Below are 25,343 nucleotides of genomic sequence, written 5' to 3' on the forward strand. Positions count from 1 at the left end.
TACACTCGCCTGTGTAGTGATCCCAATGGATCATAGTAAAAAGGGTAACTGTAATGTTCACAGTATAATATTAATATTTACATATAATTATCATTATATATACAAAATACGTAACACCTTCATTGTGACACATCGGCGACATGAGCTAGCGCTGTATTGGCAACACTGTGTGGTTTCTCCATAAGCGCCGTTGGGTCTTCTGAACGTGAAAACGACTATTCAGACATTATCATAATGATGGTCGGTAACACTTTTGAAAGTCACGCCATGCCACTGCACTTGTGCATATAAAGTTACACCAGAAAAATATCCACTACAGGGAGCTCATGTGATATTTCTGTATCAGTTAAATATCTTAATTGGATAGCAAAGTAACATATTACTTTCCAAGTAAAGTAACTGTAATGTGTTGTTTTTTAGTAAATTGTCCAACAGAGGAATGTAGAAGACAGAGGATAGAGTTCATACCGAAGGAACATGGGACAAGCAGCACTGAAGTGTCATGCCCTCCTTCGGTCTAGAGGAAAACATTCACAGAGTAGGCACGAACAACAGACCGAGGTGACATGATGCACGGAATTGAGGAAACTTCCCAGTCCGAGCAACACGTGCATCTAGTCATGTCTCTCTGGTTTGAAAGGTTGCATTGATTGCTGAGAGTTTGCTGCCAAGTGACATTTGTCGCCTCTTGTTTCAGTCTGAAATCTCCCTTAGAACTTAACCCCTTAAGTGTGGAATTTGTTGAACATGTCGCTACTGGAAAATGTAGATTTTGTCGTCAAATTCAGTTGAAAAACCCTTAAGTGTGGATGGCGTATACGCCCTCCACATTGTGCTTTGTTTGTTTCAACTATATTCGATTTACTGTGGCGTGTATAGTCACACAGACGTTTGGTGAGATAATTCTAGCTGTAGTAGAAACAAAAAATAGTAGCAAGAGAGGAAAAAGGGAAAATTATTATTCTTTTTCATTTTTTCTCTTTTTTTTCTACTAGAGATAAAACTTTCTCACAAAAAATAGTACCAAGAGAGGAAAAAGATTAAAAAGAAGAAGATGAAAAGAAAGAAGAAGAATTTTCCCTCCTTTTTTTTTTTTGGCTTCTTCCTCTTGCTATTTTTTTCTTCTACAGCTAGAACTCTCTCACCAAACGTCTGTGTGACTATATACACCACACTAAATCGAATATAGTTCAAACATAAAGTGTATATATATATGCCTTCCACACTACAGCAGCACAATGCGGAGGGTGTGTATATATATATATATATATATGCCATCCACACTTTAGGGGTTAATGAACTGAAAAATCATATGAAAATAGTGGCTCAACCACGGATTGTACCGGGAGTTTTGGAATTTCATGCTGATCCCCCCCCCTCTCCCTGCAACAATTTCAAAAACTTTGATCTCGGCGTTAGCTTTTAAAATTGAGAAGATGCAATATCCCTGGAATAGGCTCTAAAACTTACACAGAATTGTAAGTGGTGAAAATTGTAGAGGTTGACAAGGTAAACATTTCCATGAAGTGCCGGACACCCAGGTTAAACCATTTATTTTGACATAACATTTTTTTGTACGTTATAAGCACCTTTCAGTTATTTTGTTACTGAACCACCGTACATACAATACAATGCTTATTTGAGTATAATATCTTTGTTCTTTTGAAATGAAAGTTCAGGAGAAATGCATTTGAAACTTGGTTAATGACTTAGTGTTAAAAAAAAAAAGTATTGTGACTGATTATTTTATTTTTGTTCATAGAACAAATTCCATACATGTAAGAATGTTATTACTGTGTGCGTTTGCAAGCAAGGGCCTACCAAGTCCCTTTATTATTGTTATTAGACTGTATTTCTTCTAATTAAAGATCCACAATAATCAGGATTTAAAGGATGGAAGAGGAGTAACAAATACATTGTTTATCTTCTACCAATTCTGATTGCAGCCTGTTATTACTAAATAGTTTCGAGTGAACAAAGTTCCTCTGAACACATGTACTTAAAAAACAAATTGTTATGTATTGAATGATGTATTTTTGCAGCTAATTTATGCAATGAGGTTGTGTGGTGTTGCATTTTGTATTTGTGCAAGTTTGCAATATTTAATTTGTTCACAATGTTTTGTTGGACCACCGATTGAAGATTGTTTTTGGATTCAGTTTTAAGTTATTTGTAATAAAAGAAATCCTAAGCTACACATGATCATTTTCTTTAAAATATGGTATTACTATTGTGTGAATTTTTTAACGCTAAAAAATTCTAACAATTTATTTGGTGAATTTAAGTTCTGCTCCAAATGTGTACCTTTATTTATCACTTCTGTATCGGAAAACCCTTTTTTTGTGTGTGTGTGAGAATGTACTCTCTTGTTCATATAAAGTGACAAATTTTATGAGGTTGGACAGTTACTGCATCTGAACAGGAGTTTATGGACAGTTACGAGGGTGGTTTGAAAAGTTCTCGGAATGGAGTAGAAAGAAATGACTTACAACAGTGATTTTTTTTATTTTTCAATGTAGTCTCCCTGTACACTAATGCACTTGGTCCAGCGATGTTCCAATGCCTTGATCCCATCTCGAAAATTAGATTCCTCCAGGCCTGTGAAATACGTGTCAACTTCGGCTATTAGTGCTTCCTTTGAAGAGAATCTCCGTCCACCGAGGAAACTTTTGAGTTTGGGGAAAAGATGGAAGTCTGAGGGAGCCAAATCAGGCGGATGTGGCAACAATTCGTAACCAAGTTCATGAATTTTTGCCATGGCAACGACACTTGTGTGAGGGCGCGCATTGTCCTGATGCAAGATGATTTACTTTCTTGCCAAACCTGGCCTCTTTTCCCACTTTAGTTTGTCGAGGAGATTAGCGTAGTATTGTCCCGTAATTGTTTGACCAGTGGGAAGATAATCGATCAACAGAATCCCTTTCGCATCCCAAAACACTGACGCCATTACCTTTCCGGCCGACCGTATTGCCTTTGCTTTCTTTGGTGGTGGTGAATCAACATGTTTCCACTGCTTTGACTGTTGTTTTGTCTCTGGGGTATAGTAGTGGACCCACGTTTCATCTGTCGTCACAAACCGGCACAAAAAATCTGTTTGGTTTCTCTTAAAACGAGTCAAACATTGTTTGGAAATGTCCACTCTGATGCGTTTATGGTCCTGTGTTAAAAGTCGCGGCACCCATCTTGCAGATAATTTTCTCATATCCAATTCAACTGTTAAAATGTGATACGCCCGTTCAGATGACATTCCTATAGCTTCAGCAATTTCACGCACTTTCAGTCGGCGATCCTCCATGACCAATTTATGCACTTTTTCAATAATTTCTGGGGTAGTAGCACATTTTGGGCGACCACTACGTGGATCATCTTCTAAGCTGTCCCGACCAAATTTAAACTCGTTTGTCCACTTTGCAACAGTTGAATATGAAGGAGCAGAGTCCCCCAGTGTGTTCAGAAAATCGGCATGAATTTCCTTTGCTTTCATGCCTTTCTTTACGAAGTACTTAATCACCGCTCGAATCTCGATTTTTTCCATCTTCACAAAGCACTGCACGGGAACAACTACAAAGTGACGTCCGCACCACAGATCTCTGACGCACCACGTGTTTATTAATAAAGGATGGCCTATTACTATGTGGGAACCTCGTTGTCCTAGCCCTGACATCTGGTGGTGATTCTGAGAACTTTTCAAACCACCCTCGTACTTCATCTGAACAGGAGTGTACCATACTACTTACTTATGTATCTGAATATTATTTAAAATATCAACCTTGGTAAGATATTTACGGCAGTTCCATAAAGTTCCAATACTATAAGTGAAATCAGAATTCCAAATAAATAGAGAGGCAAACAGCATAATCATTTGTGTCATATTTTTTTAGTGTTTCAAAACACTTAAAGTATATTTTATACTTTGATAGTATAGAAATGGTTTATCAGTGACACTAATTTTAATGTCTCGGTACTTCTAACCTTTGAAGCAATTCCCTATGCATCTCGCCATACCATGAAGGCATGATCAACACCATGCTTTTCATGTCTTTCCTACCAGGTATGCACTGGCGAGACTGATTGAACCACTTATGAAGATAAATCAGAGAAAATATTCCCTCAGATTGCTCACACTGGGAATCAACCCTGGGCCTTCCATGCAAGTCTGATACCCTGCTGACCAAACTACTCCAAATCTATTTTTATTAAACATCTATATATGTATGTCACATTTACAAAGTGGATGTTCACTGCATCCAACAACCTGTAGTTGCGTACAAACCCATGCCCCCTCTCTCCACCATGTTTTCAGTTTAACCTTTAGCAGACAGAGCCTCGTGCGAGGATAAACTCATTGAAAACAGGGCCTTTTCGAGCACGCGCTTCTCAAATATTCCGCAAAGTACATAAAAAAAAATTATCGTAGCTTCAGAACTAATTGTTGTAGAGATGAAATTGGTTTTTACAGACAAGGCTTTTAGCAGAGGTAAAATTTATACATTGTGCCTCCCTATAATTAGTGTTAATGGAAATTATTCACAAAAAAACATGTGGGGCCCCCAATAGACCGAAGTGATTAAAAAAAAAATTAGGTATGTAGCAGTGGTACATTTCTACAACCATGTAAAGTTTCCTTGAAAACGGACATACTTCTTGGGTAAAAAATAATGTACAAGAGCAGCAGTGTTGTCACTTAGTGTAATCCCTACGGATGCTGGAAGGACCAAATTTGTAGGGAAGCATGACAAAATACCAGTTTCAGGATATGTAATGTCTGTGCTCAAACTTTGTGGGGTTGGGGGGTGAAACTGAAATACACTATTCTGAAATTTTGTTTCATTATGGAAAATTTAGACTTTGGGCCTTTGCTTCCTCCCCCCCTGGACCCTTGTCACACATTGCTTGAAATTTTATTTTTACTCATTCTTACATGCAAAACTTAAAATTTTTCCAAAAAAAATGCCGTGGTTTAGGAGTTATAGCCATTTTATAAATCTATCCCATAGATTAAATCTCATCATTTTAATAATAATAATAATAATAATAGATGACCACGGTGGCTGTCGGTAATGTGTCTACCTACCATGCTAAAGGTCCCAGGTTCGATCCCCGGCCGGTTCAAATCTGGGAACTTTTCTAACTGAAGCGGCCCCGGTGCCCACCCAGCATCGAATAACATGGGTACCTGGGGGGTAAAGGCAGTCTGGGGCGTGATGCTGACCACATCACCCCACTCACAACCGGATCAAAGTGTGGGACGTTACCCCCACCCTTCATGGCATGGTGTTAAGCACAGGGGAGCACTTTCCCTTTTTTAATAATAGTAACAATTGATATATTGTTTGTAATTAAAGTATGTTATACTTTCATGTGTATACTAATGAACAAAAAAGAACTGAAATATGTTAATTGCTGCCTCGCGCTGATGGTGATTTTTCTGCATTATACATTCAATCGATGAGGAAGCGTAATGGTACAACCCCGATGGTACGCTAGGCAGGAAAAAGATTGAAAATGAACAGACAGGAAGGACTGACTTACTTTCCTGTGATTTGCATGTTGTGCACTACCAACTCTACCAAGTGATGCCCAATTTGCCATAGATCATCTAGGAAGGGTCGAGCCCGGTCCCAAAAAAAAAGTTATAAAATTTTCTTGGATTTTTAGTTTTACCTGAAAAACGTATAATCGAGGTTTCACTGTAATTTTTTATTATAACATAATACGATGCTTTCTTCTAAAAAAAATGTAGCCAAAACCACATCACATGACTGTGCCCACCCATCTACTGCCATTGTATGATGTTAAGTTAGTAAGTAGGTTACAAACTTTTTAAAAAATACTAAGTGACACACTGACGAAAAATATTTTTACTTTTCAACAATATCCACCATCTTTTTATAAGCCCCTGAAAATTCATTGGGCTGCTGTCCCAGTCACTGTCGTACCTTACATTCAATATCATCATCCACGAAACGTTTGCCGCCCAGGTGCTATGCTGTCTATCATCAATCCTGTCATCTCCTATAGTGGAACCACGAGCTAAACAACCTGCGCAGACCCGCGACTCCTGTGCACCGTACCCCCGCGAGTAGGGGAGGGGGAGAGTGGGCCATGCTTCCTTATGGCCCGAGGTGGAGGGAAGAAGGGAAAGCTGCGCGGGGACTTTTCGTCCCAAGGTTTTTTTCCTTGTGGTCGATCTATACACCCGCCACAATGTTGGTCCTGTTGCTATCTGAACAGGACGATCAGGTCTGTCTTTGTTAACAATGTTTGACCGTTCTTGCTAGAATTTATCAACTCCGTAGTGTACCGTTTTATGCAACAAACACTTCTCACCTTAAACAGGAAACATTTCCTCATGAATATTCTTTGCAGGAAGTCCTTTTGCTCACAAAAGAAACAGCATGCTACTCTTCTAATGTCGACTCCTCGAGCATGGTCACCACTTTTAAACTAAGGCGTGCGTCTGCTATCAAGCTGGATTGTACTGCCACCTAATGACACCTTCAAAAACTACTCACTACTATTTTCAGCTATCCCACATCAGTTTGTAACCTATTTGCTGAGTTACCTTGTACAAGACCCAGTTGCTTGTCTGAACGTACCTTAATAAGTGGGATCGAGCGTAGAAATTAAAATATTATCAAGTAGAAATACATGGTCAGGATTTTTTTTAAAAATTAATATGCATAACCTCCTAGGAGGGAAAGAGGATTTGGTTGATGCTTGTGGAATAAATAACAGATATTACGGTTATAGAAATTACAACAGGAAAGAAAATTCACAACAAATTACACAGTTACATGGTCTCATAATATACACTAAATAATGGAATGCCTCATGCAAAAAAAATCTTGATAATTTTCTCATAAGGACACCTTGAAGTAAAATTTTGTATATACAAAAAAGGTTAATAACTTATGCTGTATGACATTAGAATGTTATTAGTAGAACAAAGATTTTTTTTTACTCTTCGTTGATGAGCAAGCTAACACATTGTATTTTTCAAAATGCTTACAATAAAATATAAATGTATTGTAACATTTACTTTTGTTTGTAGCACAGAACACTTTTTACACAATATTTTGACCGTTTCACTCTTCATCAGGTGAGTAACACTAAGGATGTCAGGTGTTACACTGGTTGCAAGTTTGTTTTGATATTTCTTTCATTGAATTTTGGTCTTTCTTGAAATAAATGCTGTATTTCTCTCCTGTCTCTTCCTATTAAAAATTACTGCCAACTTGGCTAGAAAGGTTCTGGATGTTTGTTAAGGATGTATTGTTTTAATAAGTAAGTTTAATTCTGTTTTCGTTTTCACTATTTTTCTTTAATCCACAACACTATTGTGTTACACATTTTATAGAGTGGTGCTTTGCATAATGAACTCGTTAAACATGTGAACAGACCAGGAAATGTCCCACAATATGAAGCATATGGGAATATCGTAATAAATGATTGGTCCCTCATTGTTTTCACACAAACAGGTCCTTCATACACAAGTAGCGTATTGGCTATATGTAAAAAAAAATTAACAGTTTTTATAGATGCATAAGATGACCAAGCAAAGAATGAAAAAGCCTAAAAAAAACATGAATATGAGAGACTGTACACACATACTGTAGACGGTAGGGCAAGAGTGACAAACACGATCTTTGCTCAGTGCAATACACGTCAGTTCCAACTTGGCAGGAGGACCGCATCGACTCAAGCGGTGGGGGGGGTCCATGCACCTCCGAGTATAACTATGTCCATTCAGAATGGTGATGGAAAAGGCATGCATGCCACAATACTCCTCACCCCAGACTCAACCTAAGGACTCAATAAACACCCTCTATCCCCTTTCCAGAATGTCACCCACCACCTAACATGCAGTATACATTGGCAAAAGCACCTTAAGGTTAGCACCCATTAACTATCTCTTCTTTCTGGCTACACTGATGTACCAACGCTGTCTTCAATAGTCTGTGTTTCTACTTTGTCAACATGTGGCAAGACCACGAAATATCGTAATAACTTATTTGTGGTAGGTGTTTACTGTCTCCTACCTCACATATTTAACCTTTTGGATCCCAAGCATCTCGATCGAGATACCCAAATGTAAGCCTCACTGTCCCAAGCATCTCGATCGAGATGCTGTGTCAAGGTCGTAGTTTTTACATTATAACTTTTCTATTTTTGGCTAGAATTTCGATTTTTTTTTATATTGTTCCTAACACATGTATTTAACAGAAATGTTTTTTGCAATTTTTTTGTTTTCATGAAAATGGAGGGGGGAAAAGTGACTTCCCTTTTGCGTCTCTTTTCAAGGTCAAATTTTTGCAAACATAGAAACGTGGGCTTTGTTTGTTCTAAAGCAATGCTTTCTTTTCCCCCGCCTGTGAACTGCTTTCGAAGGAAGCTTGTTTATCAGTATCCGATGTCAAAATGAAAGTTTTCCATGGGGGGAGGGGGAAGACTGGTTGCTGAATCTGCGTTGTGAGAATGGAATTTCGAAGCGCGCTGAAGGAAACCTTTGTTTTTTTAGCACAAGTGTCCACAAGTTGCGACAGGGGTTACCCTGCATTGTCTAAAAATAGAATTTCAAGCAGCTGCAAGAATCGGTGCTCATTTTTCACTGAGTTCTAGCTTTTCGTCCGTGAATGTTGTGCGTAGGTGTCGTTTTGTGCCCAAGTGTGAGGACATTTTTTGGGTTGTGACAATTTTTTAAAATAATTTTTGGGGGTTTTCTCCCTTCCCCCTCCATATATACGCCAAATTTGCATAAATTTTGAATTTTGACATTTTTTTCGGTGGGGGGGGGGCAGGGGGAAACACCATTTTTTTAAGAATAGTATTTTTGAGGGGATATCCCCTTTCCCCTCCATATGTACGCCGAATGTGCATAAATTATATATCGTCTGAATCTGTGATTCATTCTGCGTACAACGGTATATCTTTCATATCTATAGGGCATTTAGTTTCTGAGCTATAGTCATATCTAGGTACCGCTGCATTTTGAAGCTTGAATCAGTGGCTTCCCGACCATTCCTTTTGGGGGTACTACTCAAGTTACATTGGTCATACGACAATGATGCAAATATTTTTGTTTCTTACATGCCAGCGATAATTTCTATGTGCATTTTGAACTTTTCATATCCTTTTTTTTCGGGGGGGGTGGGGGGTCGAAACCCCATTTTTAAAAAATAAGTATTTTCAGGGTATTTCCCCCCTTTCCCCCTCCATATATACGCCAAATGTGCATAAATTATATATAGTCTAAATCTGTGAATCATTCTGCGTACAACGGTATATCTTTCATATCTAATAGGGCATTTAGTTTCTGAGCTATAGTCATTTCAAGGTACCGCTGCATTTTGAAGCTTGAATCAGTGGCGTGCCGACCATTCCTTTTGGGGGTACAACTCAAGTTACATTGGTCATATGATGATAATGCAAATATTTTTGTGTTCCTTACATGTCAGCAATCATTTCCATGTGCATGTCGACACTGTCATGTACTTTTCTCTTGGGGGGAGGGTGGGGGAACCAATTTTTTTTCCCCGAAATTTTGGAATTTTGAGAGTTAGCCCCCCCCCCCTGCCACACACATGCCGAATTTGCATAAATTTCATATAGTCTGAATCTCTGGTTCATTCCGCGTGCAACGGTATACCACTCATCTCTCTAGGGCAATTAGTCTCCGATCTACGCTCATTTAATTGAAACTCTGCATTTTGCTCAAAATCGGCTCGGGACAGAGGGGCTTACATGTGAAAAAGGCCTTGGGTCTCAAAAGGTTAAATACATAGATCGTTGCTTTGTGATCAAGGGATCCCAGGTTCGATTCCTGGTGGAGGCACATAGTGGTTCAGATCCCACTTTAAACTGTAGGTCCAGTCCCGATTAGCCTTGCTGTGGTGCAAATCAATCAAAAAAAAAATAGTACATAGAATTATAAAAAAGGAATAAACAGTGGAAAAATATCAAAACCAACCTGTGAGCAGCTTAGCACCCTTGTTACTATTCACCTTATGGAAGATTTTGATCCAATCTGAATACTGTGACAGAAATACAAATAAAATAAATCATTGACAAGGCATTAAGCCATGCTTTATCCAATCTTACTTCTATCGCAATGCTGACCTGTAAGATGCAGACGTAAAGAAAAAAGCAATATATTTTCAGTAAAATTTACAAATCGCCTTTTTAATTTGGCAAAAAATATATTTCATAATATACAATGCCAACTTTTGTGCAACAGATTTTTCAAACTTTTATCTTATCAGGAAGTGAAAACAAAAGTCACATGAATTCTTAGTAACATTTCATTTATTTTATCAATGAGGCAGTTGTCACATTCACGCAAATAAAAAAAATCTCTCTCCTAGCACATGCTTAGCACTCAATTTGATTTCATTCCAACTATAATTTTGACTTACTTGTTTGTACATTTCCAGAAATTTTACATTAACAAATTTTGTATGCACGTAGTAGTGTTTGTGTGTTTATAAAATGTTTTCATTGACTACTGCTCCAGACAATTATGCTGAATTTCTACTCACAAGTATATATGCTACCAACAGCTAGTACAGCAAACAACTTTCTACAACTAATTTGAACATGCATTATGCAATCTGAAAGGAAACTAATCCTAGTAAAAACCTTAGCATTGTACATAAAGCATAACTTCTTAATTACAAACGTCATGAGAGGTCATTCGTAGAAACGGGAGGTGGAGAATGAGGCATTAAAGCATTAGTTCATCCCTTGCGAGAAACATATTATGACATTTCCGTTGCTGGAGATCGTTTTTGTCCGGTTATTAACTTTGGGCGCTAGACGAATGGGGCACTGTGATGTAATTATGCATAGTGCTGCATACTGAAATTGTCAGGAGAGAATTGCAGCTTTTATGAAATCACCCCAAAAAAAAAAGATGCAAAAACAACATGAACTGGCTACGATCACTAATGGCAACAAAATTAACAATCACACAACCAATTGCAATCACGTTAACCTTCACCGGTAGAAATTGCTTCATTTCTTTGCAATTTAATGTCTGAATCTATAGTTCCCGTCATCAAACATCATAATTTGTTCTTTTAAAAAGGGGACTTTATTTTCAACATCACATCACAAATACATAGCCTTGAAGGTAGCAACTGGTCTGTGCTTGCTGATATCTTTATCAAAAATATGCATATATATTATTTTTTATGTGCATTAATTATTAAGTGTGTCCTTACATGGTATTTAAAAATAAAAAGTACAGGAATAATTAAATTATCTACAACTTAACACCTGCATGTATTCTCTTACGAGGAAGAACGTCAAACGAACATTAAAAATTGATTTGTTACCAAACAGGAGTGCATATACTGACCAAGCACACAACCAAACGCAACCGCATTCCAAAGAAAATATACAGACATTTCAAAAAAATAATGTACATTAGATTTTTTAAGACAACATTGGGTACAATGTCATTACTTGAAAATTTTTCTTCCATATTGCTACTGTCAATACCACATTAACATTTTTTTTCCATCAGAATGCCCACTATGAAATTTTATACTACAATGGGTCCACAGCTACAAGACTACAACAAACTTGTAATGAAGACAGACTACCATAACAAGGAATGCATTATATTCAGTTAATTTTGCACCTTGTAACTTCCATTTAAAAAATTAATAGCTTTACAAATTCAGTAGTACTACGTAATTTTTTAAAAGACAGAAATGAGTAGTACTCTTGATAATTACATGACAAAAAGCGACAGTGAATAAAAATCTTGTACTTTTATATATATAGAATATTTATATATTTATATATATTCTTTCTCTATAATGGGATGAAGATGCATTTAAAATTTCTCCAGATGTGGATTGACTCAAGTACTTTCCTCGTCTACCTTTTGCACAAGGCAGAAGTAATGAGATGTTTTATTTTCTTCACTGTACTTCCACACGGCCACTATTTAAAATGAGAAACACTTCCACTTAAAGCTTTAGGTGCTAGTTCCTAAAGACTTCGGACATTTTTCCATTCCTGCTAAAACTCACACAAACTGTCAACTACATTTGTCGTACCCCTCTGTTTCAAAATAATTTCATTTTTCAGTTTTAAATTATGCTTTCTTCTATTTGGGAAGGGGATCTATTGGCGAAAACACTACTAAAATTAATTAATTATGAACAATTTCCTAAAATTGGTTTGGCACTATGTTACAAAAAAACGTACATTTACAAATAATTCAATACAACAACACAATATACTAAGACAAACTGCTGAAACAGAAGGGTATTCATAACTGAACAATTGTCATAATGTTAAAAAGTTCGCTCCAACTACAAATTCACAGTACTTTTTTTAAAATTTCTTTTTTGAAGAAAAAAGGGGAGAGGGTTAAATATTGGAACACCAGTCCTGACGTTGTGACAATGAACGAACTGATGAACAGTAACGTCCCCTATTATGCTAGTTTTTTTTAGTGTTGCACGTCTCCTAACAAAGAAGTGAGCGCCGGAAAACATAGAGGGGTTCGCTCGGACAATTAGATATACTGCTGCAATCTCTTCACATCACCGGTTCATTCTCAGTGTTCAAGAGTACAAGATTGCACAGAAAAAAAGAAAGAAAAACAGGGTAGTTAAAACTCACTACATTACCTGCTGCCACAATACACTGCCAATTATAATGAATGGACAACGGTCGTAAGTACACATTGTCATTTTCCGATAGTTTGACTCCTTTTTGTATGTTTTCCTTTGATTTCGCAACCACCTTTTAGCTTTTTCTCTAAAGAAAACACTAGACCATGTTTACTGGCATCCACTTCTAAGCACAGAAGATCATCCTAGTAGTCCTCCATGTGCGTCATTCTTGTCTCTCTCTGTACAACTTCCGGGAACATAAAAGATGACTTGGTCAAAGGTCTGGAAGAGAGAGATTTGTTTCACAAAAGTCATAATTTTTACTTCAAACATTTCATAAAGATTTCCACAATATATGTACTGTAAATCAATATTTATGTATGAAGCTGAAATCAGTTAAATTTTGTATTATCTTTGGGCATCATGGCATGGAGACTGGAAAAATTCAGTTTTTAGTTTCCATATTTCAGAACATTTCTCAACATATACTCAATATGCATGCAATAACTACATATCTGTGTGTGACAAAGAGTTGGGTCAATTTCTTGCAAATAACAGACAAAGTACAAAGTGACATTAAACAAAAGTTGACGATCTTTTTTTATACCCTCCAATTACATTAATTACAAGTTTTCTGTCATCCAAACAATAACATTTTTTATTTTATTTTCTTTGCAATTTTATACCTCCCAAATGTTTGCTTTTACTATTGTAAAACACTTAAAATTAAAACAATTGTTGTCAACAATAGAGAATGAGTGCTCAAGCATCGGCTCCTGGTTGTTACAAACGTTATTTTGGCAACGTTGGAAGAGAGTCCCAAGTCAAGCTGCCCATTCCTAACCCCACCCTTGCTACTAAAGTGTAAATCACCAATCCTGAGACCATCTGTAAACAAACCGTCTCACTGATTCGATGTATCACTCCACGTCAGCTGATTCATGACCGCCGACTATTGCATAGAACACGCCATGTTGAAAGTGGCACTACTTCCTTGCTGTTCACATAATTATTTTTAGAAAATAACCAATGTTATAAAATATCATTATGTACACAAATCTCTACGCTCATTGAAAGTTACAATGCATATTCCTACAAAATGTTCACACTTATCTTGGCTTGCCATGTCACCAAGTTATTTTACGAAGTGCACTATATTTGACGGAACAAAAATAGTTATTAGGATGCTTATCAAAGTTTCCAAATGCAATAAATTTACGAAATTTCTTTGTCTTGTTTAGATCATCAATATATTTATTGGACTTACAGCATTGCATATGGCTGTTTATGCCCATTATATATTTTATTTACATAAGATACAATTTACATAAAATCTACAAACAAATTTCAAATACACTCCTATCTATATCAAATCTTAGAAATATACATTACCATGTTATATCATATTGTCTAAAAAAAATGCAAGTAAAATATATTCAATTCGCATGCAATGCAAGAAAGAAGCCCAATTTATGGGAAATGATTACTGGTGCAAAGAGTTAACCATAAAGGTGAAGCAATAAGTACAAAAGAAAAAGCATTGGGTTTAAAGTGAGACGTCATTTGCGGCAGCATATCCCATACTACAAATTGGCCGTTGTTTTACCTTCCATAATGAATCCCGTAACAACGCTGGATTTTCTTGTGGATTATTTTACTTCTATGAGTTTGCAATGCTTCCTGCATCTTACAGAAGGTCTCAGGGTTGGTGATTCTAACTTTAGTTGCATGCCTGACAGCAGTGTCAGAAGCAACAATTTTGTGGAACACATACAGGATTTACTTCTGGTTTCTCTTCAAGACAGTCACAGTAAAACTTACAATGCACAGACTGTATTTTATGTAACTCGGGTAGTGTCTTATATTATTAAAAAGGTAATTGGCCGAAACAATAAAACTCCCCTTTGTTCCCAAAAGTTGGGAGCTGTTAACCTTTGACGCAGATGCGGAGGGAATTTGCATAATGACATCAAAGTCACAGATTTCTGTATAAATGGGAGGTCGCAACAGGGGCAATGAAGGTACAGATAAAGAAGCTCCCCTGTGAAGAATCTTTCTGAAGTCTAGAGAAGAGATCTCCTAAATACTTGCCGCCACTTAAAACTACTTCTTATAACTAAAATGATTGAATGTAATAGGCTGCTGTTCATGCTCCCTGAATTTAACCTTCACCAAAGTTGTGAGAAAAATATCATCTGCCGCCTACATTTTCACTTTTCACTGCAAACAAATTACACAAATAGCTTTACCTAATGTCAAGGGGGCTGACCTCAGTTGGGGGGGGGGGTTGATGCTAGTTCCAGGGGGGGGGGGCTGCCCTGCTACGGGGCTGGTTGCCAACCTCTCAACAGTGCCAAGCCTACACTTATGTCAAGTAGACTTATGAGCATTATTATTATTATTATTATTATTTGGTTGGTTTACCATTCAACTTTTATTTAGGGTGAGCAACACTACATATTAAATTTCTGTTATGTTGGAAAGAATAGGTCTCAGCAAAACTATATTCAGTGTGCATGTTTGGGTACAGACATGTGAAACATTGCTGCTAGGTTGTCTTGGATCAAAAGTACTTCTATTTAAGTACCATAGAAAAAAAAAACTCTTCTCAGAAGAGTGAGGAAAATTGTTTGCATCTACAGTAAATACACAAAATGGGTTTGTACACACACACACATAATCAAACAATGTTTAACTGTTAGATGCATTTTTGAAAGATTCATTCTATATTTTTAATTGGCATTTTCCATGCCCCGTTGGTATAGACGTTTCATGAATCTTGTAGCTATTTCCGAACATTATGTCCAGTTATTCTTGACAACTGATCTGTATTTTTGAATGAAGGTGGTAAATTAACGTGGACACATTTCATAATCTGAGCAATTATAAGGCATCAAAATGTTCCAAGTCTTAGTTATCGGCTGAGCACTACATGCACAATGATTATTACTTGATAAGATGCATGGTTTAGATTAAACTATGCATTTCTTCCAATATCGTCAGAATTGGCACTGCTACTGAAAGAAAAAAAGGGGACATGTTTCAAGTCCATATAGCTTATTCCTTATGGACAAACAACTTCAAATGAAAGTCTCGACTAGCCCTAACACAAACAAAATCTTCAACACATCCTGTTCCCGTTCATGTGTTTTTCTACACAATTGGAAGTTTGTTATTGCCAAGAGAAATAAATAATACTCCCATAACAGTAATGCTTCCTACAACCACCCAGCACACAGACCTCTCTTTCTCCAGCTTGCCTCAGGGAAAGGTCAGTGAGGTCGGAGCAGTTTTGTGTCCTTGCATCTGGCTGACATGGAAACTGTTCCTCATGCCCTTAACACTGGCTCACTTTGAAAAAAACAAAAAGTGAAATTTTCTGTACTTAAATTACAACAAACTGCTAACTTACATTATATAAAAATCAGGTACATGAGGACATACTCAGGATGTTACTCTGCTTTTTCCTCCACCTTTGCTTCTGATTTTTCTGCCGAATTGTTCTCGACTGGTTTAGCTGGTTTAGGGGGTTCAGAGTTTTTTTCTACTGGAATCTTCTCCTCTGCCTTCGTCTCTGGTTGGCTTTCCTGTTTAGATTCTGTCGAAGCTGGAGCCTCAACCTTGTTCTCCTTTACTTCCTCTTGACTGCTGCTCTTCTTGGTTTCTGGTGCAGCATCGGCCTACACAGAAAAAAATAAATTTTGAAAATACGGTGTTTGTATTTGGGTTAAAACAAGGAGATGCATTATCTCCATTGCTCTTTAATTTTGCCTTAGAATATGCTGTTAGGAAGGTAAAAGAAACCAAAGAAGGACTAAAATTAAATGGTGTGACTCAGTTGTTAGCATATGCAGATGATGTACACTTTTTAGGGGATGATATAAATACAGTTAAGAATAATGCTAAAAAAAAATTCAAAACTGCTAAAGAGATAGGTTTGGAAGTTGACAAAGAGAAAACTAAATATATGCTTACAGGCCGAAACCAAGTGTTAGGTAATAATCAAAATCTAATTACTGATAACAACTCGTTTGAACCAGTTTCCAAATTCAAATACTTAGGAGTAATATTAACAAATGAAAATTATATTAAAGAGGAAATAAAAAGTAGGCTTAATTCAGGAAATGCATGTTAATTCTCTCTTCATAAACTTTTGTCTTCTTGTTTAATATCTAAGAAACTAAAAGTTAAAATATACAAAACAGTAATTTTGCCTGTAGTATTATATGGGTGTGAAACTTGGTCCTTACATTGAAAGAGGAGCATAAATTGCGAGTATTTGAAAATAAGATCCTTAGGAAAATATTTGGACCTAAAAGGGACGAGGAGACAGGTGAGTGGAGGTGACATAATTTAGAACTACATAATTTGTACTCATGTCCAGATATTATTAGAATAATTAAATCAAGAAGACTTAGGTGGGCAGGCCATATGGCACGAATGGGAGCGGAAAGAGAAGTTTATAGGATTCTTGTTGGGAAACCTGATGGTAAGAGACCTGTAGGAAGGCCAAGACGAAGATGGAGGGACAACGTTGAGATACACCTAAAGGAAATCGGTAGGGATGGAAAAGAGTATATAGATCTTGATCAAGATAGGGACAGATGAAAGGCCTGTGTTGCTGCAGCCATGAACCTTTGGGTTTAAGAAGGCTAGATAGTTAGTTAGTAAATCTCGCTCCGGAATGGCACAAGATAAAATTCACAGACAATTGTAACATTAGAACCTTCGTGGTTGTACACATTAAATGATGGACTTGCAATCTATCCGAGGTTCTATATTCAAGTCCCAGTATGGGTGTTCCCTGGCACGAGGGTTGGAAAGAAAAGTAGCAACAACACTATCGCCATGTCACGGATGATTGAGGGAAGGTGCTGCAGTTCCCACTACGTGTAGAGCGAAAGCATAGGTGTTCAATGCACTCATTATCACTAGTGTAGTGCATGTGTGCAGAGCTGTGAAGTGGTGTTGTGAATCCGACCACTCTAATATGATGCTTCGAATAGAGAGCAGCGTGTAAGGATTAAAATTGAGGTAATGCATGGCAGAAAAGCAACGGAAGAGGGTCTCCAAGAAGCATGTAGCATTGAAGCCTTGCCACATCGGACAGTGGCCCATTGGGTGCAGCACATGCAGGTCATCCTGGTCACACAGTGCAAATATTATTCCAGTGTTTCCAGACCTGAAATGGAGTTATTACGTCACTTCAATGTTTACACTCAGCCCGCAGGAGTTCTGACTTGTACTGCTTGGAAGAACAACAACCTGGGAACACTATCTTTTTTTTATACAGTAAGATTACTTCAAACGATTGGCTCATCAGGGAAGTGCTTCCTGTCCCGAAACTGACGTGTGTAAGAGCAAGTCAAGCAGGGTTTGATACCCAGTGGAGGCACATTGCACAGTGGTTCAGAACCAACTTTAAACTGTGGGTCCAGTCCCAATTAGCCCATTTATGCATAAAATGGATTTAAGAAAACCTTCATATTCAAACCAAAAATAAATATTACAAGCATATCTTTGATAAGCAATCAGTAGACAGACCATGGTTGAAATTACAAGAACTGAAAATGACAAGCAGCAAACTCACACACTTAGGAAGGTACTCACCAATGCATCTGTTGTGGCATTCTCCTCCGGCTTCTTCTTCTCCTCTTCCTCTACTTTTGCTGGCGCCGCCGCTGGCTCTTCCTTCTTTTGCGACTCCTTCTCCTTTTCCTCTTCTGCTTTGCTTTGTTTTTCATGTTTTTCATCTACTTCCATTTTCTCCTCTCCGTCCGTCTTGGGCTCTTCTGCCTCATCTTTATTTTCATTGGTTTCTTTCTCCACTTCATCTTGCTGTTCGTTCTTTTCTTCTTTCTTTTGTCTCCCCCTTCTTGAACTTCCTGCAACAAAAAAGAAAATATATTAAATACGAATGGGACATTAATTGCCACTATATCAGTATTGACTGATAGAGAGTCATATCTGATATATTTATAACTATCCAGTGGAACCACGATTTTACGATTTTCAGCGGACCAAGCTGGAAAAGCTTGAAATTCACGAAAATGTAAAATCGAGGAAAATTTTATAACGTATTGCTATGTTGGGAGCATCAAGTTTGAATGAATAACGCGGGGTAATGTAAAATCCGGGTTCCACTTTAAGGGATGGGACAGATTAATCGGTACTAAACCGATATCGGCGGTTGTAGCCATGTCAGTAAAATTACTGATTATTTTACCGATCCGATATATCTATTAATTTCTTCTAATTTAGTGCAAAATTCTGCCATTTATAATTTTTATGGATAATCTCTGTCCTACTTTTTAAAAAGTATATGTCTAAATATGCAACTTCTTTTGCATTGCAGTCACCTGGAAACAAATTTATTAACGAGATCAAGGGTCACTTAGAATTTTGCATCGCATCAGTAAAGTATCTGTATTGGTAAATTTTATCTTGCTAATTTATCGGAATCAGCCAAAATTTCATAATGGAAAATCACTATTAAATAGCGTTGAGCAATCCTATCAACTTGAGAAGAATATAAAAGGTACTATAGTTGATCAAAAAGTACTGCAACCTTTCCAGCTCTAACAGAACTTAAAGGTACATTAGCCACATGGTTGTTTACACCCAATGTCATAATTTTAAATCACAGCTTGGAAATAGTGATGAAAATCTACTAGAAGCTTCAGTAATGTAGTTATGGTGAAGAATAGAGAAAGTGAAATGGACAACAGGAGAAATAAACCATTGATGGAAAGGTTTGGTGAAAGAACACGAATGCTGGAAGCAATCAAAAAAAGAAAAAGAAGGAACTGTCTGCTAAAAGATGCACTCGAAAGATTGGTTAGTGAGAGCAGATGATATTAAATTAAATGGATCCAACGGTGACGTGAAGGGTAAGGCAAAAGATCGAAAAGCTTGGAGGTTGCAATGTAAAACCTGCCCACTAAGGCAGTGCTGCCATCCATTAAGAAAATTATAAGGCGCCATATGTAATAAATTGGATTTTTGAAGATTAGGTTACATGACTGTTGAATTACACTATAAGTGTGGTGTAAATTTAATGTGTTGAAACAAATTGGTTCATTGCACAAGAACGCAATCCAAATCTAAGAATTCTAAAACCTGTTTGTCATTGCTTATTTTCACGTCGTTGCTTCATGGATCCAGAAAATATAGTTTTGTATGAAAAGATATGGCAATTTTCGCACATTATGTTCAAATGGTATTTGGAAATCTTATACAGAAATTTCAAAACCAGGGAATCGCTAGGGAATGGGGGGCTAGACACATGACATAAGCTTACGTGACGAAAAACAAAAACTAACATTCATACAAAATGTTGATAAAATCAAAATGTATGATTCTGCTTCTTTAATGTTGAGAATTGGATGGCTATCACCATTTATGGATGCAAGTCAATATTTTAAATTTAGTCAGGTTAAAGGAAAAAAATACAGGGTGTTTCAAAATGATTTGAACAATTTAAACTCTTATTTTATACCCCCACACCCCTATATGCCTTCATGGCGTGGTGCTAAGCACAGGGGAGCACTTTACTTTTACTTTTATTCATAAATTGTTAAAATAAGATACAATTTAACACATATGTAACGTAACTGTCCAAGTTTAAGTGCCAATGATTATCGCGAAGTTAACTCACAAATGCTCAATGTGAGCACCCTTCGTTACTCTGCACTCGTCAATATGGTAATCTATAGTGGAACCACAAGCAAATAAACCAGCGCAGACCCGTGACTCCTGTGCACCATATTCCCACGTGGAGGGGAGGGGAGTGGACCATGCTTCCTTATGGCCCGAGCTGAAAGGAAGAAGGGAAAGCTGCATGCGGACTACTCGTCCAAGGTTTTTTCCCTTGTGGTCGCTCCATAGCTCCATCCAGTCATGTTTCAACATGTTCTCATCTGGTTTGCACAGCAGCAATAATGCAATAAGAGTTCTTTGCTGGTGAATCTTTTCTTTATGAAATCGTGCACGAAACTGATGGTTCAATCACGACCGAACCTACTCTTGCAAAATGCTTTCTCCTCACCACTGGCAGCCATTTTACAACTGGTCAGCCTGGCACCTGGTGGCAGTTAAAAAAAACAACAAAAAAAAAAAAACCTGAAGGATGCGTTTAAATGAATTTAGGGATATTCGATCGGTAATTATGTTGTATTGCTCATGTAACGAGTTTTTATCATTCAGATAATTTTGAAACACGTATAAATGAGTGGGTGGGACAGATTAAATTGTACTCTAATAATTTCACAATCCAAACCTTCTCTAAACAAGTAGTGCAAATGAGGCATAACTTACAAGACATGCAATCATTTCACTGATTACATGAAGTCCAGTTTTGGCATGCACTTAGTTCTCACTCTTGTCACAAGCTAAGACAAGAATAGTCAAATGAATTGATTGAGACAGCCAGTTGCAAACCCGAGATGAAGTAGGAAGCAGTGACAGGCACTATGCTCTCTCTTTTATCATCAATTGTAACCTTTTTAACCAAACTTGCCTTTCCCATGCTTTAACTTTGGCTGTCTAACTCCTGAAGAAGCCACACGATGTGGTGAAGGCTTCACTGAAACTCTGAACTTTACATTTCCCCCATTATACATTGTCTTGATGGTCGCAACATAGCAAAATGTTATAATTTTTCCAGCATTTTAAGTTTTTACAGTTTGGTCCCCTAAAAATCATAAAATCTAGGTTCCACTGTACATAGTTAGTGCAAAATTCTGCCAATTTGTTATTAATCCATAATAACTATTCAGGTCAAATTTATATAGGCAGGTTTTTGTTTCATTTGAAGAGAGAAGCGAGACATTAAATAGCTTAGCAAACTACTAACCTCTTGCCGAACTGGCAGGTGTGGATTTCCTTTCTCTCTTGACGGGGGGTGGTGGCGTTGGGGGAACTCCTCTGGTTGAAGATCGTGTTCTTCTCCTGCCTTCCATTTCACCTTCGTCCTTGTGTCCGAGTTCCTGCAATTGAGATGCACTGTTCATTGACATAAGCTCACACTAAGAGACAAGGATAATTCCTACTCTCTGAGAACATATATGTTTAGTTATTATGTATCAACAATTCTCTACATTAGGACAATTTTAAGGTGGGAAAATAAGAAAAATATGGAAATCCTAGAACTGTAAGTCATATTTGTAGAAAACTGCATTTTTCTAAACTGAAAATAGAATAACTTTAACAGACTTCTGAGACAGCAGTGACCCTAGCTAAACTTGGTGGTATCAATCCCATAATTTCTATAAAACCACAGATAATATTACTGTTCTGTTTATACAAGGTTAAGTTGGTAAATAGGTCACAAACTGATGTGGGATAGCTGAAAACAGTAGAGTAGTATATAAAGGTGTCATTAGGTGGCAGCACAATCGAGCTTCATGATATTTAGTTAACGGATGCACACATGAGCAGCTCAGTTGAAAAATGATGACTGTGCTCTAGAACTGTACATGGAGATGTTACGGGTGGTGGTTATTATATTATTCGAGCTGACAGGCGAGTGATGATAGAGAGCATAGCAGCTGCTATAGGAAGTTCTCGTGGTTTAGCATACAGCATAATACCATGATCGTTTCAATCCCTGAAATTTCTGATGGCAGCAAATGTTTTGCAGATGATGGAAGATGATGAACATGAGGTACGTCTGTGGCTGAGACAGCAGCTTGAAGACTAAGTAGCAGGGTTTGGAGATAGCTAAAGTGATGAAACAAGTGTATCAATGTTGGAGATTGCGTCGAAAAATAGAAACGGATTTAAGTCAGTATCTCACTTAATATTTTTTAATAAACATTTGTGAGCTATTTACTGACTTACCTATGTATATGTGCATAATTAGTTACCTAAAACTAAAATTAAATAACTCAATTTGTGTAATATACGAGGGTCGTTCAAGGAAAAAGTTTCCCTATGTTGCAAAGATTTTTTTTCTTAAGTTACAGACAAAAATCAACTTGCACCAAGTAGCATGGTCCTTTCTCACTTTTCAACATAATTTCCAAGGTGGCACAAGCATTTGTCCCATCGTTGAATAAGTTTTTGAAAGCCATCTGCAAAAAATTCGGGGTCCAGGGAACGAAGAACACTTTTCACGGCTGTCTGAACCTCCAAATCAGTGTGAAAACGTTGACCCTGCAGTGCAGGAAACAAGTCACTTGGGGCCAAGTCAGGGCTGTAGGGGGTGTGGTAACCTTTCCCATTTCATTTATCCTGTGTCAGTGCTGCCGATTCCAGCAGAAAGGAGTCCAAGAAGTTTGCGGCGGATTGCTTTTTTCACTTTCTCCAGTGTTTGGCAATAACGTGCAGCATTGACTGTTTTCCCTTTCTTCAAAAACTCTTGTGATCAATACTCCACACCACCAAAACACGTTGTTCCGCCATGACTCGCTACTCCTTATGGCCAGGGCACGTTTCTCACTGCACAACTCAAGCTAATCATGTGCCGTGCATGCACGGTAGCCCGCACGAACATTGCATTGTGTGTAAATGTAGAGGAAGACGAAAGAACACATTGCTAGTTTCATTTCATTTCTCGGGCTCGTACTTTCTCAAAAAGAAAAAAAAGGGAAACTTTTTCCTTGAACAACCCTCGTACTTACATAACTTCAAGCTTCTTATAAATGTTTGATATGGTTCCCTTTTGTCACTGCAAATATCCCACCGTAGAGGCACGCATATTTAATTTTTTACGAAAAAACGAAATGTGAGATAACACATTTTAATGTTAATTTTTCATGTTTCTGAAAGGTGTGAGGTGCATATTCCTACCCTGTTTTGTCACAAAATAAACTGCAAAATGCGAGATACTCTTAAACATGAAATTTACAGTTTATTTACCGATGTGACACTTTCTGATGTCAGAATTATCCTGCGAGTTATGCAATTCATGGAAAATTGATTAATTCTGTTGTAAATATTTCAGAAGCAAAAAATGGACCCGTTTGTACAGGAATAAACTTAATATTCTGGTAAGGACATAAATGTGCTTTTAGATGGGATATGAATATTTTGTGAAGTAAGAGCAGTTTCTAAATCAAATTTTGGATTACGTTCACATTTTAAAAACCAAATTGTAATTTTATATACAGCTTTCTCACTGCTATAACAGCAACATTTTATTTTATTTACAGCTTTTGAACCTGAAATTGACTGTTTTGTACCAAAATTTTGCTTTTTTATTTACAAAAAATATGTGCCTCTATCCCTCCGGTATGAAACTTCATCCCATATTCGCCTATTCCCATGTAAGCACGACCTTGTTCTCAAGTGTGCAACACAACCAGTGTTCATAAAACAATCGTACCAGAATTTGACAGTCTTTGCGTGATGCGGAACTTTCTGATACGTAGTTCTGAAATGATAACTACCGCAAGACTACATGCCAACTGGTTTATTGGCCATGTAATCACCTGTAACAGAGCAACTGACTGACCTCTGGTGGCCTAAAAATTAAATTTCATTGTATGGCAAGTATTTAGAACCACATTTGAATCAATATTGAATAATACTTTCGGAGTTAGTCAGCTTAAGTTTCAGGTAACTAATTTTAATAACCCTGTGTAATAACTAAGGCTCAAAGTTTCAAGCCAAACTGAGCCTAGAAATGGTCATTCTAAAGTATATATATAGAGGCATGCATATTTTGTTTTTGGCGGAAACACAAAAAGTGAAATAACACACTGTAATGTTCATTTTTCATGTTTTCTAAAGGTGTGAGGTGCATTTTCCTACCACAAAAATTTTGCTCTATTATTCCTGAAACAAGGGGGGGGGGGGGCGGAAGGACTATAATATATTTGCATTTCACTAAAAATACTACAGTATTTTAAATGAAAGGGGATACATTAATATGAAATTTAATGTATCCCTTTTTATATATGAATGGTATATATTGCTCCTTCATTTAAAATATTATTTTTAGTGGAGTGCTAAAATAAACTATACTCTTTTTTCATTTCCTTTTTTCGAAGGTAAAGTACAGCAAATAATCTTACCATCTGTTTCGATTAAATCTTCCTTGCAACAGCTATACCACATTCCAAAGCTTGCTGCCACTTCTACCTGCCTTTGTCATTTCACAGACACTCGATACAGTTGTCATTGTCACAAGTTTCAAACTATTCTAAAGATCTTCACAATGAAAGTCTGAATCTAGCAGATAAGTACACTTTCAGCCCAACAGACATGCCACCTACAATGAGTTTGTTGCTGCGTAAGCCCAGATCCCATTGTTTCAACAATCACTGCAACGTACTCCCAACACTCATGGAGTGAAGGTAAGGTAGAAGATGCTTGTTCTTTCTTTCCTCTAAGCTGCACCAAATAGACAATTGTTGAATGTCGTATAAAATATTTGATATCTTGTCAAAGGGACAAGGGAAAAAGGGGGGGGGGGAAGAAATGTAGACTCAAACCTAGTCAATAAAGAGACCAGAAAAGAAAATGTTTCAAAAAAGTGAAAAAAGGGAAGTCAAAACCATGTAATCTTGTTGGTGGAAGATAATTATCAATAGTGTTGTTATCTATTCCACGAGACATGTTGAAAAATAAAAAGGACTTCCCTTTAAAATCTGGTCCCTAATGCTCACACACATACACAGGAAAACAAAATCATACGTCAGAAATTTTGATATGATATTGCAGATAATAGTTCAAACCCCAAGAAGTTTGATTCAATTTGCTCAATAA

The 25,343-nt window shown here is 37.2% G+C and overlaps 1 protein-coding gene across 4 annotated transcripts in view; it reads right to left on the reverse strand.

The window, feature by feature from the left end:
• Positions 1-10,287: 10,287 nt before the first annotated feature.
• The window catches only part of LOC145981138 (uncharacterized), a 36,508-nt gene continuing 21,452 nt past the window's right edge, over positions 10,288-25,343 (reverse strand). For 2 of the 4 annotated variants that reach the window (XM_083114249.1, XM_083114252.1), the window contains exons 4-7: positions 21,487-21,619; positions 18,243-18,517; positions 16,045-16,312; positions 10,288-12,914 (exon numbers count right to left, since the gene is read on the reverse strand). In XM_083114249.1, the coding sequence (XP_082970375.1) occupies positions 16,085-16,312; positions 18,243-18,517; positions 21,487-21,619 (636 nt within the window). In that variant the 3' untranslated portion in view covers positions 10,288-12,914; positions 16,045-16,084. The remainder of the gene's footprint in view (positions 12,915-16,044; positions 16,313-18,242; positions 18,518-21,486; positions 21,620-25,343) is intronic. The other 2 variants (XM_083114251.1, XM_083114250.1) reach the window with 2 other exon arrangements.

Source organism: Lepisma saccharinum, chromosome 29 (genome assembly GCF_977018435.1).
Source record: "Lepisma saccharinum chromosome 29, izLepSacc3.1, whole genome shotgun sequence".
NCBI classification, from domain to species: Eukaryota; Metazoa; Arthropoda; class Insecta; order Zygentoma; family Lepismatidae; genus Lepisma; species Lepisma saccharinum.